Consider the following 18,348-nt stretch of genomic DNA (forward strand, 5'->3'; position numbering starts at 1 on the left):
CCTGGAAAATCATCCCACTTTCTTATCGTGGCTGCTAATGGTTCCAGGGCAAGACAGAACAATAATGGGGAAAGAGGGCAACCCTGCCGAATGCCCCTATCCAGAGTAAAATAATCTGAAATTAATCCATTTGTTTGTACCGCTGCTACAGCGTGTCTATAAAGTAACTTAATCCAACCAATAAATGTACTCCCGAACCCATACATTTCCAAAATCTTAAAAAGATAATCCCATTCTACCATATCAAACACCTTTTTGGCGTCAAATGAAATGGCAGCGACCGGAGACTGATCATTCGCTACTGACCACATGATATTGATGAGACGCCCGATGTTATCAGAAGAGCTGCGGCCCCGAATAAACCACACCTGATCTATATGTATAAGAGATGTCATAACCTTACTTAATCGGTTAGCCAAATGTTTACATCTAGTTGGATCAGGGAGATTGGATGACAACTTTTACACTCGCTTGGATCTTTGTCCTTTTTAAGAATCAGACTGATCCGGCTTGTGTCATGGTTGGAGGAAGCTTTCCATTCATTAATGATTCAGTATAAACTTCTAACAAAATTGGAGCCAGTTCTGTAGCATAGGATCTAAAAAATCTGTGGCAAAACCATCTGGCCCCGGAGCCTTGCCAGTAGGTAGGGACATAATTACCTCGTCAAGCTCCTCCAAGTTTATCTCAGAATCAAGAGAGTTTTTTTGCTCAAACTTCAGTTTAAGATCTAATGGTTCCACAAAGTTTCTAATATCTTCATCAGTAGATGAAGACATGGAACTATAAAAATCAAAATAGAACTCTTTAAAGGCATTATTAATATCAATGGCTGAGGTAAAAATGTCACCATCAGCAGATTTCACGAGAGAATGATAAAAAGAGACTCTTTCTGCTTTATATATCTAGCCAAAAGCTTCCCTGCTTTGTCCCCCGACTCAAAGTATGACTGTCTTGCCCTGAATAACCAAAACTCCACTTTCTGCGACAAAATACTATTATATCTATATTTCCATCGGGTCAGTTCTCTGAGGCCATCAGATGACATACGGTGCTTCAGCTCTGCCTCTACACTTTTAATATTTCCTTACAGCTCCATGAGTTCTCGTGCTTTGGATTTTTTTGATGAATGAGGCATACTGTATGATCCGACCCCTAAGAACCGCCTTAAATGCCTCCCAAGCCACACCCACAGAGGATACCGAGGACCAGTTGGTCTCCATATAAACACTGATTTCAGTCTTTAACATTTGTTGGAAATCAGGATTTAGCAAAAGGGATACATTAAGGCGCCAACTATATGATTTATTTTTCTCTATATGTGGCAAGACCTCTAAACTCACCAAGGTGCGATCCGAGACTAAAATGTTTCCAACTGAGCAATCAACGACAGATGAAATGAGGGATTTGGATATATAAAAAAAAAATCTATTCTAGAATAAATCTTATGGACTGAGTCCATCAAAAGATTAAAGTCTCCTCCCAAAATATGAGGGGTGCCAGCGGCTTGCAACATCCCTTCAAGAGCTATAAAAAAAGCCCTGATCATCAGCATTAGGTGCGTAAATATGAGCCAAAATCAGACTTTGCCTCTGAATATCTGCTAAAACAATAATGACTCTTCCTAATTTATCATTAAACTGTTTAAGACATTTGAATTGTAAATGTTTATTTACCAATATAATGACTCCCCTGCTCTTACTTGAGCCAACACTAAAGAAAAGGTGTCCACCCCATATCTTCCCAAATTTTTCAGCTTCCTGCGGAGAAAGATGCGTTTCTTGAAGAAAGACTATATCATATTTCTTATGTTTAAGAAAAGAAATAACCTTCCTTCTTTTTATGCGGTACCCCAACCCATTCACATTCCATGTGGAGAGAGATAGTACACTCATATTAACATCTGACATTTTGATATAATAGAAAAAATTAATTATGTGCCAAAAACTAAATTATGAAGACCACATTTCAACAATAATGCAACAATAAAACCCCGAACTTCCCCCTGAACAAAACAAACAGAAAAAAGAAAAACGTGCGCATTAACCCCGTGCACAAAAGCGCCAACCGGCGTCAATCCCTTTAAACTCAAAGAGTCCATGTACGCTTACGAGAGCCCCCAGTGACAACTTTGTCATCAGATTGCTCAATTTTGCCTCACAAATTTGTAAGGCAAAATTACATAACATCAAATATTTTGTAAAACAAACCCCAGCCAACAGGCAGAATAAACACAAAGAATGTGTAGACTCGAAGGTGTGTTCCTTCACAAAACAAATTCCAGCCGATATAAAGCCGTTCATTTTCCTCAGACAGACAAACGAATCTTCAGTGAGCCAGCTGATGAGTGCAGCAGATGACGTAATCATTCCAATGTCCCACGAAAATACTCCACAAATCATACTCCAGCCAACAGGAGGCATAAGCACAAGGAACTGACAGATTCATCCATAACTGTCCCGAAGTAGTGTTATTTAACAAAACAAGCTCCAACCGCTAGCGGAACCAGCACAAAAGGAAACGAAACACGCATCCCGGTTCCTCGGATGGTCAAGAGTCAATTCACTCGGAGGCCGCATAAAAGTATATATATACTTTATAAAAGACATCCTTTGTGTTGGCATGTAGATATTTTGTGGTCATCCATAGTGTCTATTCTCAATCTGCCCGGGAACTTCATTGTAAAAGTGATCTTCCCGTCAATGCAAAAGTTTCTTTAAGGAAAAGTGTTAATCCACAAAACACCCAAAAAGAAACAAAAATGGCGCCCAGCTTCCTCCGAAAACCAGAGTATGTACAGTGAATCAACTCACAAGAAAAACACTCAATGGTTACTCGCCCATTGTTTCAATAAAATACATTGCCTGATTGGGACATGTAAATACTTTGCTGCCGTCCTTGGTGTTTATTCTCAGTCTGGCCGGAAACATCAGAGCAAAAGTGATCTTCTGCTGATGTAAGAGTTTCTTGCATTCCTTAAACCGATCGCATTTCTCTTGTCAAGTTCGCAAAGTCCGGGAACAAGAAAATATTGTAATTCGTCCAAGAAAGCTTTCCTTTGCTACTCGCCTGGTGCAACACGAGATCTTTATCGGATTATCTAAAAATTTGGCCAGAATCGATTTGGCCTTTCTCCCTCAGCAGATCTGTGAGCTGTGACTCTGTGAGCTCGCTCGATTTCCAGCTTGTGGCCTGTTATGTCGAGCAGACTCGGGAAAAGCTTGTCTATGAATTTCACCATATCTCTTCCCTCCTCATGCTCAGGAATTCCAACAATTCAAATGTTATTCCTGCGGCTTCTATTCTCAAGATCTTCAAGCTTCAAGAACTCACTCCAAATCAACTTTGGTCGCGGGCGGATTAGCGGCTAATTCCTTCTCTAATGACTCCAAATAATCAATTCGTTTTTCAACATCTGTCACTCTTGTGACTAACCCAGAGAATTTTTTTTCCATCGCCGTAATCGATCGATATATTACAGCGAGATCCTCCAAGTCTGCAAGTACCTTCATCAACATCACCGACATGTTCCCCGCCGCGCCATCCAAATCGAGTCTCCGGTCCACAGGCCTGTCTGGGAACCCGTAAGTGTCTTCTAATGTCTCCAAAGCCTGAGAATTTTGACTTCTTTGCCATGTTTTCCTCAAACAGCCAATGTGTAACTGGGTGTATCGAATTTCACCGGATTATACCATGAAAATAATTAAAAAAATTAGCAAAGTGCGCAGAGCTGTCTCTCACATGTCTGCCCTTCGCATGGCGTCACGTGGCTCCGTTCCGTCATTTTAATTTTCATATTTTTATGATAATAAGAACTTTAATAGCTTTTATTTTCATTCACATTTTCATTTTTAATCATGAATTTACAGGACGAGCATATAGCAGATTATGCATTTATTTATTTATGAAGAGAACAGATGAACAACAGAGACACCACACGAAGCAGATGAATGTTTTTTTTTCCCAGCAGTGACAGTGGAGGCCACTAAAACATGACATATGAACAACGCAATATTACAAAAAACAAATACGATTAAAATATGAACAAAACACGTAAAAAATTAACTGAACAAAACTCAATCGACAACTCAAACCTTCCTCCTGGTCCGCATTGACTTAAACTGGGTGCTCACCTGTGCATAATCAAACGCATCAAGGGAGACTGATGCTGAGGCAATTGTCATTAGATTTTGCGTCTTTGCCTCGGACAGATGACTTCTCGTGGCAGTTTTAATTTGGTTCTGGAGGCTGAACCTGCGCTCTGCTGCCACACTGGAGACTGGAATTACCAGCGCTACTTCAGCCAATGTTTTGAAGTTGGGAAACATTTCTCCCAGGGAAGCGATCAAAAGTTTGCAGGACTCTCTGAATGTGGCAGCATGCGCTCCTTCTGCACCAGTGGCGCAGCCGCACCCCTCTGTGACCCGTAGTGGACACAGACGCGCTCCAAAGCATCCAGCCCATAGCTCTTCAATGCATTGTCAGCACCCGGATAGCGAGATGCATTGAGTACGGTGTCAAGGTCAGCGATGAGGCCCACATGCTCCGAAGGGAATCTTTTTCTGATAGATCTGGTGACCTCCGCGATGTACTCTGTGCGCAAAACTGAAGGCTCTGCACGTCTGCCTGGGTCAGCGTTATGCCACAGAACTTGGTCGTCTTGTAAAGCCTCATTGAATTTCATCTCCACCTCACCTGGCCCATTCATCAAGTCCTCTAGGCTAGCAAGGGTCATGTTCACGATAGGTTGGATGGAGGAGATGTTAACATCTTTTTGGAATGTGAGATTCATGCGGTTCACCACGGACAAGATGTCTGTCAGCAGGTGAGTTAAGGCAGGGAATGTGTATTTTTGGAGGTGCTTTCTAATACCCTTAGCTACTAAGGCAGTCTCTTGCAGCTTCCTCCTCCTCCAACACTAGAGAAACCCAGTTGGCATGTATGCCCTTAACCGCCCTCTCCAATGACATCCAGCGCATAGCGATGGTTGTTTTAGGCTCAACATGTCGTGTTCCTCCATTTCATTTTGGAGTTCACTTAATCTGTGTGTTCGAATGGGGGAATTCTTGTAGTATGTGTATATGTTATTAATAGTGGTGACATATGCACTTATTTCACGCACAGCCATGGAGGCATCAAAGGCAGCCAATGCCATTCTGTGCACACCATAGAGAATGTTTATGAGGTAGGGACAGTCATACTGATGCAGCTGTTGTGCAACTCTGGCCTTTCGACCCACCATCACACTCGCTCCATCACTTCCCAGTCCAACTACCCGAACCATAGCTACACCACGGCCTGTCAACACATCTTTTATTTTTGCTGTGATGCATTCTGCAGTGCCAGAGGGTATTACATTATTTCCAATGAACACAGTTTCAGGCTCCCCTCTCTGCTGAAGTGTCAGGTATGTGATCAGCATTTTCTCAACTGTGATATTAGTAGTTTCATCTACTATTATCCCGACGTATCTGCTGTTGGTGAGGCAGTCATCCACTGCGCTGGTTATGGTCATTGCTATAGCCTCCTCCATCTGACTGACAGTGTCGTGTGGGTGTACGTGGGTGTACGTGTTCAGGTTTGGACACCCAGCAGACTCTAAGAGGTGTATTAGGTTAGGATATAGGTGGCTCGGGGTGTTTGTATTTGCCATATGCAACACAACCTTAAGCTGTGTTTTTAATGCCTCGTTACAGGCAGCCTGTGATTCCTCTACATGCTTGACCATTGCCACACTCTGGTTGACCACCCGTGAAGCTTCGACGTGGCTATGGCTACTTTTGTGATCATTCACAACTGATTTCTGCATCGCCGTGCACCCTTGGACAAATCTGTTACTCATGTTAGCTTTTATGCAGATGTCGCAGAACATTTTGCCACCTTCCCTCCTCAGCCACGTGAACTCCTGCTCCCACTGAACCCAGTACTCCCTTCTGACCTCCTTGCTGCCACTTGCTTGACCCGTAACATTAACTGCCGGTGACTGATATACATTGTCTGTTGTTTGTCCTTCATCCTCCACTGCATCTGCATCAGCCCCTCTTTTTTCACCTCTTTTATCAAAAACATCACAACTATTTGGCCGTTTGATGAAACTTTTCACACTCAGCTGCCGTGACATTTTTACAATTGTATGTAGCGGTGACTAAAGCTACACAGGACAAAGACATCATGCGCTGAGATCAAAGATGCGACAATACTAGATAATAGCTAATTAATATGCGCACTTGCCATCAATTGGACAGGGGCGGGAATCACAGTTACAAGTTACGACAGATCACCCTCCGTGTAATCTGTCAAAATGATGGATGGCCTTCAGATTTTTCCATCACTGCTAAAAAAAAAATCGGTCAATGACGGAAAATATTCAGTTAACTCGACCTCTGAGTGGGAGGGCTCTTGTGCCCTCTGATACGCTGACATATGATCCTCCACCAGTTGGATGGCCTCCTCCAGCCACGCCAGGCAGTGGCACTGGACCCACTCCAGCGTTCCTTTCGGTAAACGACAGATAAGCTGCTCCAGCACCATGAAAACGGGTGGTCGCGCCCATCCATCTTCATCGACCAGAAGAGTTGTCGGTATTGCTCAGGGCTGTGACCGACCCACTGCGGGATGGTCTTCCTCAGATCATCATACACCAGGAGACTTGCCACCAGTAGTTGTAGCGCCACGAGTTGAGCTTCCCCGGACAACAGTGGATGAGTCTGGCCACCCACTGATCACGCAGCCAGCCCCAGATCACGGCAGTCCTCTCGAACAGATCCAGGAAGGCCACGGGATCATCTTCATGAGGGTAACCGGGGGCATGAGGGCTGCTGGGTCCGGGGTCACAGCCGGGGCTTTCTCCTGGTGTAGTAGGCTCTGGATCACATGCCGGTCCTCTGCTTGAGCTTGGAGCACCTCCTGGAATCAGTGATCCTGGTCCTGGCGTAGCTCAAGCAGGCCCTGATGTTGCACATGGTGCATACTGGCGAGGGTCTTGATGACTTCCGCCAACTGCGAGGACTCCATGCCGGCATATTTCCTCCAATTCTCCTGGGTTTTGGCACCAGTGTAAATGTTCAAGGAAGGGAGGGAATGGAGGACACAGGAAACTTGGGCTTCAACTCAAAGGTATAACTTTAATAAACAAACTCAAAGGGGCTTTTCAGCATAACACTCTTTAGCTTAAACACAACACAGTCTCTTTCAGATGGGTAGCTCTCTCTCCCTTGTCTCTGGCGTGGTCCCTTTTATCGCTCTCTCCAGTGCTTACTGCAATCAGAAACAGGTGTTAGACATTATAGCGCTCAGGTGTGTGCAATCTTACAGCTTTCTCTCTCTCCGGGCGAACGCTCAACCACGTCCCCGATGCCACAGTGCAGTTTTGGGAAACGCACTAAAAAATAACTTGTAAAATTGCTTGTAGAAAATGCTCTTAACCGCTAAGATCGATCGTTATTGGGAAACGAGGCCCTGACCACTTTGACTCTTTACAGTCTCTAAGAACAGCATAATGTGACACTTTTACACATATTATATAGAGTGCCTTTTTTCAGACATTTTCAAAATACTTTAACTCTGGAGTCTTAAAGCTCAAAAGAGACTCCTCCTCTGGCTCCACATCCACTACCGCTGAGACCTCTAATTTGGGAAAACAAAGATAGCTTTCTATGGCCCATTCAGCCAAGTTATTCTCTTCTGACTCTTGTCTAAAGACAGAGAGTAGTGCAGAAAAAATGTCCTCCATCATTTTCTTCCAGTTCACACTATTTTCAGATCTGCTATCCGTGTACATCCTGCTCTTGCCATAATATTCTGGATACATTTAGATTTGAACACCTGGGCTTGTACTATTGGGTTATTGAATAAAGGCTTGTGTCCAATCCAACATCCAAGATTTGAAATGTACCTCTTTATTTTCAAAACTGAAGTCCATACTTTTAAAACTGATTGGTAAAAAGAGGAATTATGTATCAAATCCATGTCAGCCAGATTAATTAAAAACAACTGCACATCATATTTTGAAAAAGTCCACTTTGTGTAACAAAATGTGTGCTGTATTAGCCCAGCAATGATGTCCATTCCAAAAATAAATAAATAAATAAATATCTATTAATTTCCTTTGTAGGTTCTGAACAACAAGATCTGGGGGATTTAGAACACTCATTTTGTGTCAAAATGCAGAAGTGGCCAGATTGTTTGCGACCAGTACTCTGCCCCTGGTAGATAGCTGAGGTAGCACCCAAGACCGTCTAGACAGCCGGTCACACATTTTCTCCACCATACCCTCCCAATTTTTCATCTTGTATTGTTCTGTTCCTAAATATACTCCCAACTTGTTAAGTCCTTCCTTTCCCCATTTAACTCCTCCTGGAAATACTGGTGGATTTCTTCCGTGCCAGTTTCCTATTAAATACCCCTCACTTTTGTCCCAGTTTACTTTAGATGTTGAGGCTTTTTCATATTTTTAAAAAACTTCCTTTAAGATTAAAACATCATTGTCACTTCTTATAAAAACAGTTACATCATCAGCCTAGGCAGAAAAAGTATGTTTTTCTTCATATACCAAGGTCACCTTTCTTAGGTAATAAGGACAAAACCTCTCTTTTACTGGTTGGCAACTAATTTTTTTCATGAGAAACATTATAAACCTCAAACATATCTTCTTTTAATAAACTCCAGAATTGTTTATAAAACTCTATTGGAAGTCCATCTATACCAGGAGTCCAACCAGTAGAGAGTTGCTGTACAGCTTTTGACATTTCTTCTAGCTGTACAATCGTCTCAAGGTTTTATCTCTGATCATCAGTCAACCTTGGCAGGTCTTTTAGTAAACTGCTCATACAATAAAAATCACACTTTTCTGCTCCAAACGAATTGGTGTAAAAGTCTATTGCAAGTTCTCTCATTTCTTTTGGGTTAGATGTTAAAGTCCCATCAGGCCTTTTTAGATGCAGCAACAATTTCTGCTCTCCCTCCTTACATTCTATATTGAAAAAGAAAGAGCTTGGAGCATCCATTTCTTTTAAAGAAGAAAAACTAGCTCTAATTAAGGCTCCTTTAGCACGTTCATGAAAAAAAGATGCCAAAGCTTTCCCTTTTCCCCTTAAATTTTTCTACTTTTGCAGAGTCATCAATTAATCCTTCTTGTATTTGTTTGATTTCTTTTTCTAGCTATTTAACAGTATTACTTATCAAGATGTTATTGTGAGCAGTATAGTTTTGACCAAAAATTCTAATTTGAGCTTACCTACTTCCCACCATTGTTCAATGTCTTCATAATCACTTTTTTGTGTTATCCACTCAGCCCAAAATAAACTCAATTTATCACAGAAAGAAGCATCTTGTAATAATTTTATATTAAAATGCCAGTAGTAACTAGATTGTTGTGATTTCTTTTTGTTTATTTCCACCATGCATAAATGATGATCACTAAAACCATTTGGACAAATAATTGCTTTTATAACTCAATTGCTACTATTTTTACTCATATAAAATCTATCTAATCTAGCTACACTAACATGATCATGGAACGCCTTTAGCCAGGTGTATTGCCTCGCTGCTGGGTGTTCCATTCTCCACACATCAAACAAGCCATATTTCCTAATAACCTTATTTAAGGCATTAGAAGATGGAGGACAAGGCTCTTCTCCATTCCTGTCTAACGTGAAGTCTAAAATGCAGTTCCAATCACCTCCTAAAAACATAAATACATTATTGTCAAATCATTCTAAAAAAGTACACAATTGTGTAAAAGCTTTACCCTTTCTGCTCCATTATTAGGTGCATAAACATGAATAAATACAAAAGGTAAGCCCATTAATTCCACATGAACAGCTAAGATTCTACCTTTTTCTATTTCAGATGAAGACAAAATATTAACACTAAGTTTCTTTGACAATAAAATTGCAACACCTCCACTGATATTAGTATTATGACTTGAAAAGGTTTTGCCTTCCCACCACATTTTCCATTATATTTAGTTTGTCTTATCACTGTGTGTTTCTTGCAAAATTGTAATATCAATGTCTTTATTTTGAATATATTAATTTAATACTGCTCTTTTCTTACTATCCCTTCCTCCATTAATATTGATGGTCCCTATTCTAATGCTCTCCATAGAAAAAGAGAAAAGAGGAAGAAAAAATATAATGAAGAACAGGACAGAGCAAGATAAAAAAAACACACCTTTCGCCTGGGTAGCTCAGCGAGTATTGACGCTGACTACCACCCCTGGAGTCACGAGTTCGAATCCAGGCCATGCTGAGTGACTCCAGGCAGGTCTCCTAAGCAACCAAATTGGCCCAGTTGCTAGGGAGGGTAGAGTCACATGGGGTAACCTCCTTGTGGTTCTTGCTCTCGATGGGGCGTGTGGTAAGTTGTGCACGGATCGCGGAGAGTAGCATGAACCTCCCGTGCTGTGAGTCTCCGCGGTGTCATGCACAGCGAGCCACGTGATTAGATGCGCGGATTGACTCTCTCATAAGCGGAGGCAACTGAGACTTCTCCTCCGCCACCCGGATTGAGGTGAGTAACCGTGTCACCACGAGGATCTACTAAGTAGTGGGAATTGGGCATTCCAAATTGGGAGAAAAAGGGGATAAAAACAAAAAACAAAAAACAAAAAACACACCTTTCGTGACTTTATCACTGATTAGTTAAACCTTCTTTTGGTATCTTTCCTCTTCTCGATTTTGACATGATTTTTTTTTTTTACTCTAAATCATTTCCTTCTGCTTAATTTAACTTGATCTACTGTGATTCTTAAATAGTTTGCTGTTAAAAATGAGAGAGCAGGCTCACTGTGAAGTGACTAGTTTATGGTAAATAGCTGTTGTTTGCAAGGCATTAGGGGAAAATAAACATAACAATCATGACATTTTGGTGAAAGCTAGTGACATTTTGAACCATATATTCACCCCCCCCCCCCCCCCATGAAAATTCAAGTTTGTGGCACATAGTTAGTGTTCATGATGTTTCTGACCAACTCCTCTATTCTTTATCATTTCACATCAGCCTTCAATTGTCTGTCTAATGAGAAGTCAAATTATAAAAATTATAAATCAACCTTTGAAGCAATGTACATATTAAATGTAAAATTTTGCCAGGATTGAACAGTATATTTTTTTATGAAGAAAAAAAAAACCTGTACATAGTAAAATAACAGTATAGCACTGCATTGTGGGTTATAATGGTTAAATTCTCATAAGCCTTTGCACTTGATAAAGTACGTATGCTTGGCCAATGCATTGGGGCTACAAAAATGGTAAAAAAACGTACAAAGATTTTTATTCAGACTTAATAGAAGTCTTAGTTTTATTTAGTGTTGTTGTTTTGTTATGAATAGTTGTGTTTTGTTTGAAGTCACCATTATGGTGATTAGTGTTCTCTTGAGCTGGCACCTTGGACCTTCTGTATTTTTATATTATGTTCTTTCAGCCAGTGTAATTGTGTTTTAGTAGAACACAAGTTGTTACACTGTGCTACTTGGAAAACAAAACCTAAGGTCAGACTGAAAGTCTGATCCTACCTTGCAAATGGCATTATATGTGGCAATAAGTGTTTGATGTTTTTTATAAACTTACAGCAAACATGAGTTGTGACAAGACACACACACAGATATCGACACTCGGTAAAAAAATCAATTTAATTTCTTCATGCCGCAGTGCATGCTGGGAACTCAGCTGTTAATTTCAACAACAGTAAAACACTGTATTTTTACAGTATGATGCTGCCGACTACAGCTGCCAGTAGTTTACTGTTTTTTAACAGGATTTCTTTTTACAGTGAAGGTACAGTATATACTTGTTCAAATATATCCAATTAAGTTTTAATTCAGAAAAAGGAAACATTAATAAATACAAGAAAGCTTAACTGAAGAAAAGTCTAGGTATAGTTGAAAAAACCCACTAAACCCAGATTGCTCCTCTCACCCGTGAAGCACTCACGCACCCCAAACTCCTGACATGCAAAGCGAGAGAGAGAGAGAGACATAGAGAGAGAAGAGAAAGAAAAAAGAAAGAAGAGAAGAGAAGAGAAGAGAAGAGAAGAGAAGAGAAGAGAAGAGAAGAGAAGAGAAGAGAAGGAGACAAGGAGAAGAGAAGACTAAATACAGACATGAAGGGTATTAAGGTTTATGAAAATCTTGCAGCTGAAATATTTTGATCTCCTTGCAGGCCTGTCAAAAGCTCTTAAGGTAACAAGCCACACACACACACACACACACACACATAAATTCCTGCTCCATGTGATCCAACTTAATTTGGCTCAGAAATGGCCTTAAGTCTGAACTACAGTATGAGATGCTGTGCGAGTACACGGCAAGCACACATACAAAACTAGCTGACACACATGCTGCTCACAATACACACACAAACTGATCAATCAACCAATGGCAGTCAATGGCAGTCATCTCCAATTTCCATTTGCTGAAGACCCTTCAGAGATCACTTGTGGGAAAATAACAAGACTTATTATGTGTCCTAATGTAAACCCAGTCAGTGTGTGTGTGTGTGTGTGTGTGTGTGTGTGTGTGGGCGGGTTTGGGGGGTTTACGAGGACATATTTTTAGGTTACAAATGGGTAATTACAAGGGTATTATGCTATAAATGTGGTTTATGAGGACATTTCTAGTGCCCCCATAATTCAAATACTAATCGATGTTTTTTTGAAAATGTAAAAATGCAGAAAGTTTTTTTGTGAGGGTTAGGTTTAGGGGTAGGGTTAGGGGATATAATCTATAGTTCATCCATTATAAAAATCATTATGTCTATGGAGAGTCCTCATAAGGATAGCCGCACCAACGTGTGTGTGTGTGTGTGTGTGTGTGTGTGTGTGTGTGTGTCTTTTATTACTGTGCTGGGCATGAAATATCAGGTACAAAAATACTATCGTGGTTTACACCCTAAACTAAGCACATACACTGCAGAGTAGGTGATAAATATAGAGGAACAGGCTGTTTTTTCCTATCCCGGCTAATGAGTCTTACACTGCAAAAGGCACATCTGAGGAAACAGCTGCTGTGGGGCAATCAGCAATGATTACTCAGCACTCACTGGGTGCGTTTCAATCAGCTCCCTAATATAGTAGTCAGGACACTGATCAGGTTGTCGCCCATTTCTAGGGCTGTCTTAATCGCAAAATCGTTCCAGTGCACTGAAATATTTGCTCCCTAAGAATTCCCAGAATGCACTGTAAAAACAATCTTTTAAATAGTTGTTAGAGTAAGGTTAAAAATACACTCCTTTATATTTGTACTTCTTTATTTATCTTTCACAATAACACTGTATGTTTGAATAAATAACATGAAAATGCACAACAGTGTCATTCATACAGCAATGTTGTTGATTCATTCCAGCTGTGTTTAAAAGCTTGACCTTGTACTCTTGTCGCAGGTGATTGAGTTATAAGTGTCCCAATGCTCAGTGGATAAACACCCTTGCCAGTGTCCGAATTATGTTTCACTATATACTTATTCATGACACAGGGAGCTAGGGAGCTGATTGAGATGCACTCACTGTCAGTGTCTGTGTTAAAGTGTCTAAAGGTCTTACCCTGATTCTTCTCATAGCAGCGACAATCTCCATGCGACTGTTGGGTCTTGGGACGTCCAGGCTGCCAACATACTGCAAAAGAAACACATGCTTGAATGTTAGACACAGAGCTTTCTGCTTAAACTCTGTTGGAACAGTAATTGCAAAAGATGAATCAACCAGTTTAAAATTAATGACACCACTTAATTTGTGCAACTACTAACACACACAAACACTCTTTCTAGGTTAATAAGTCCAAAGTCACTTTTGCATTACTAGGGCATTGAAAGCCTAATTTAACCCTCATTATGTTGTGTTCCACTCTAAAGTAAGTTGTTGGAACAACATAAGAGTGAGCTAATGATGACAGAATTGTCATTTTTTGAGTGAACTGTCTTTTTTAACTAGATTTTACATACACTTACTGAGCACTTTATTAGGAACACCTGTACACCTACTTATTCATGCGATTTTCTAATCAGCCAATCGTGTGGCAGCGGTGCAACGCATGAAATTATGCAGATAAGGTACAGGAGCTTCAGTTAATGTTCACATCAACCATCAGAATGGGGAAAAAAATGTGATCTCAGTGATTTGGACCGTGGCATGATTGTTGGTGCCAGACGGGCTGGTTTGAGTATTTCACGCACAAGTCTATAGAGTTTACGGCGCCAAAATCAAAAAACATCCAGTAAGCGGCAGCTCTGCGGATGGAAATGCCTTGTTAATGAGAGAGGTCAACGGAGAATGACCAGACTGGTTCAAGCTGACAGAAAGGCTACGGTAACTTAGATAACCATTCTGTACAATTGTAGTGAGCAGAATAGCATCTCAGAATGCACAACATATCGAACCTTGAGGCGGATGGGTAGGGTGTTGAGGGTAGTTGCCAGGGTGTTGCTAAGGTGTTCTGAGTGTATTGTATCATGTTGCTTTGGTGTTCTTGGTTGTTGCTTACAGGCCAAAGTCAAAAGAGTCCACCTCCATGTCTCTGGACCTAATTCATGAAACATAAGCAGAAGCTATTTCTGTGTAAATCTTATGTACATTGCAGCAGTGAATAGAATAGGGCAATTTACTTAAGAATGGTTTTAAAAAAGTTTTACACAGAAATTCTTTCTCTTCGTGTGTCATGAATGAGGATACCCTGGTCCTTAGTTATGACTTGTTTTTTACTTTCATTTTGGGGGTTGTTCAGCAATACAACTAAAATTGATCAACAACTACTTTTACTTAAAAAGGATCCATTTCTCTTATAATGCAATTGAGGTTTCTGTTATGAATTGATATGTGCACTTGAATCTCCTTCAAACTTTAAGAGAATCATTATCATTTATCCTTTAATATTGTTTCAACCTGATTTTCAATGCTTGCACAATTAACTTATTTAAAATGAGCTAATGCAACACAATTATTTTCAATGCATCTATGTTCACTTAATCCAGTTGTGTTGGGACTATCTGAATAATATTTGCTGCATGATTTTTTTGCTGAAACCAGGCAGGGGATTTCCAGTTCCCACCATGCTTTACATGGGAATGGAATGGGAGAGTAGGAGACTTGTTTGTGTTTAATGTTCTGTTATGTTTGGATTTAGAGGACTTTCTGTCATATTTAATTTTTTTGGAGGTTACCATTGTGGAGAAGTTTTGAATTAATGGTTAGGTCGAGGTTGGGTACATTACTATTGAAAAAATTGTGTGCATTGCTTTTCTTATGAGGAAAATACTGAAGGATCATCAGTATATTGACTGATTGGGCCATCTGTAAACTAAGCACCATACCTGTCATAGAGTACAAAAAGAAATATATAATATTTTAATGTGTTTGTTGTTGCTAGCACAGTTCAATTATGTTATTTATACAGATCAAATTTAAGTTAGGTTAACTTAATTCATTTAGGTTTTAGCTACACAAATGATTTAAAAAGAGACTACATTTTATTTTCATATCAAATAAACAAATTTTCATTGTGTGGAACCAATGTACACAACTGAATTCAATTAAACCAACATTACCACTATCTATACAAAATTGCCAATGAGAAAATGCATTTCTATTGTGGTAACAAAAAAAAAAACAAAACAAAAAAAAAGCCATTTAGCAACTCTTATATTTTCTCCATTTACTATAAAACCATGTTAGACCAAGTTGATCTGTGAACAGCAACATCTATGGGGGTATGCTGTGTGCTTCAGACTAATATCTAGCTGAAATAGAGGTTTAGAACTAAGCCACCTGGCATTTGATTTTTCTCTCCCAGACTATATTTCCAGAGATTACTCATACAAGGAAGACACTGAAATGCTCTGCAAATTGTGAAATTAAACACAAATCTATATTTGTTGCATGTTTAATAAATGATATAGGAGAATTTATACTTGGTAACTTCTAGTGCCGTCAATTGAGCAGAGAAACTAAATTCGAATTTGTACCTTAAATATTTTCACAGCATCATACCTCTCATACTACATCATACCTGTTCATGCTAACATACTGTATGTTAAACGCATGAGCAATTTAATTAACGTATCTAAAATTTCACCAAATGGTTCTGTTTCATGACATCATCCTGTATGACAACCACTGACCACCAACTCAACATTTTCTTTTTTTCTTTTTTTTTTTTTTTTTTAACATATGAATGATAGCATAGATCAGTGCCAGCCACAAACAACATGCTTAACCAGGTACAGGCTTGTTTGCACAAAACATAGGGTTCTTTCATGTCTATGATGACCTATTTTTATGTTCTGCTGAGATGTTTACCTTAAATCCTTATCTCTAGTTTCCACAATTCAAATTCTTACAGTTTATGAGAGAAACTGTGAAACTGGCAACAGATCAGCACATATAGCAACTTGTACAGCTGACTGACGTTTTTAAAGACAAGACACCATCCAGAAAATTTTACAATATGGTTCTAGATCCAGCTACAGCCAATGAAAATTCCTCGAAGATAATCCTGCATCACAAATTGTAGCTAATATTACTCCGCAGTAGGCTTCTGAGTGGCTCAGTCTATAAAGTTTTAGTTTTCCTGAAGCATTTGAACAGGAAAACACCAGCATTTATGACATTTATGCCATAACCAACTGTAGTGTTAGTTAATGAAATATACAAGTATCTGAACATTTTTATATTAGGCAATCGCTGTGCTGTTATAAATAAACCGAGTTAACTGGAACCTTAAAATGTGCTGGCTTTCATTAATGAGCACAAATTAAAGATTTAAGAAGTTAGGGCAGAAATGTTTGAAGTATGCTGAATAGAACATATGATGCTGTATCAGACTCATATTCTAGCAAATCTGGTGTTAGACCTTGCATCTTCACATTTGTTACTTTCCTCCATATGAATACAAGCCTTTAACGAGATTTTTTTTTTTTTTTTTACAATACTATATGGTAAGTTTATAATAATGAAACATAGATTGAAACTTTTAAAGCACAACACTGGCTTTAAAAATCAGTTCAATACTTATCTCAAAACCCAGTAATAGCATTTTAGGGGATAACACACCTATGCTGTTCAAAAATGTTGCCTAATTAGCCAGCTCACTGTTTTGAGATACAACCACTGAATGGGCTTTTATTCGACGAAATGTTAAAGATCCAGTGTCCCTGTTAAATCTAATCGCAGCTTCAAAATAAACCAAATACCCTCCATAGTTTTAAAGACGCTTTAGTTCAGTTAAACTACTAATTTAACCATGTCCAGAAAACATTCTTTAGCAATGCAGCCATTGATGGGAAAGTTGTGCCAGACACGTAAAATAGGTTAAACTCTTTGCATACATCTATTCAGTGGCATTTCCATTTGTTTCCCCGTAGCACGGTGTCTGATGTCATCATCGCTTCCATCCAAAACATGATCCTGACAATATGACGTTGATTTTACCCCAGTCACACATGCGATATGACCCATTTCACGTATATATTCTCCATATGACCATGAAGTAGCCACAAATAGATTAGTAATAATTGCAGTGACGATGTTTAAGGATAGGCTGTTTCACCTTTGCTTGGAAGTGTATTCCGTGTTGATACGCTTCCTCATTGTGAAGCGGGACTCTGGAATCCGCCACATCGTCCACCAGGTTGTACCTGTTTCTCCCGTGCATTTTCTTTGGGAGCCGTCCAGATGCTCAGCGAGAAATTCTTCTGCCAGTCCCCGAGGTTCAAAACTGCTCCAGTTTAACCAGCCGAAAACATGTCGCGGATACAAAAGAGATGCAATGCGAGGGAGCCCATTATAGTTCCGTCTACCAGCCCGGGAAAATCTCAATGAAATCACAGGACGCTTTAGCACAAAAGAAATGGGCTGGGCGCCTCTTTCCCCATATCATCCCTCAGTCATCGGGTGCGTTTATTACACAAGTTTAGCTTCAGCTCAAGTGGTTTAAGTGCTTCAGTGAGGGACAGGCCGCTATGTTCTTCTCTCCGAGTTTCATACCCAGAGCTAGTAACACGGTTTATTTGCATTGCTCTCTCCACGCTGCAGTTCACATGGAGCAAAGTTCCGTCACTTGCAAGCTTTAGAAAACCTCCAAGAAGTCTTTGAACCACCGCTTTTAGCATAATAAAAGGGTACTTCCTTGTAATTCATAGATGAATTACAACAGAACACAACTCATAGTTCGAGTGTATGAAAGATTCTCAAACGCGAAAATTCGCGTTTAAACATACGAGAACCATTTTGGTGCCCAGGAGTTGTGTTTGGCGCTATTTTTGGAGCTGCCAGTTGTTGTTTTGACGCAACAGCAAGTTTCACCCTCAGTCTTATTTTATTTTAAACAGTTCTAACAAGAAGTTAAAGGAATAGTTCACCC

The 18,348-nt window shown here is 39.9% G+C and overlaps 1 protein-coding gene across 1 annotated transcript in view; it reads right to left on the reverse strand.

Annotated features, from left to right (window-relative positions):
• LOC127421158 (carboxyl-terminal PDZ ligand of neuronal nitric oxide synthase protein-like) overlaps nucleotides 1–17,988 on the reverse strand; it is a 69,686-nt gene extending 51,698 nt beyond the window's left edge. The window contains exons 1-2 of the mRNA XM_051663969.1: nucleotides 17,536–17,988; nucleotides 13,539–13,610 (exon numbers count right to left, since the gene is read on the reverse strand). Of these exons, the coding sequence (XP_051519929.1) occupies nucleotides 13,539–13,610; nucleotides 17,536–17,640 (177 nt within the window). The 5' untranslated portion in view covers nucleotides 17,641–17,988. The remainder of the gene's footprint in view (nucleotides 1–13,538; nucleotides 13,611–17,535) is intronic.
• Between the last annotated feature and the right edge of the window lie 360 nt (nucleotides 17,989–18,348).

Source organism: Myxocyprinus asiaticus, chromosome 3, assembly GCF_019703515.2.
Source record: "Myxocyprinus asiaticus isolate MX2 ecotype Aquarium Trade chromosome 3, UBuf_Myxa_2, whole genome shotgun sequence".
NCBI classification, from domain to species: Eukaryota; Metazoa; Chordata; class Actinopteri; order Cypriniformes; family Catostomidae; genus Myxocyprinus; species Myxocyprinus asiaticus.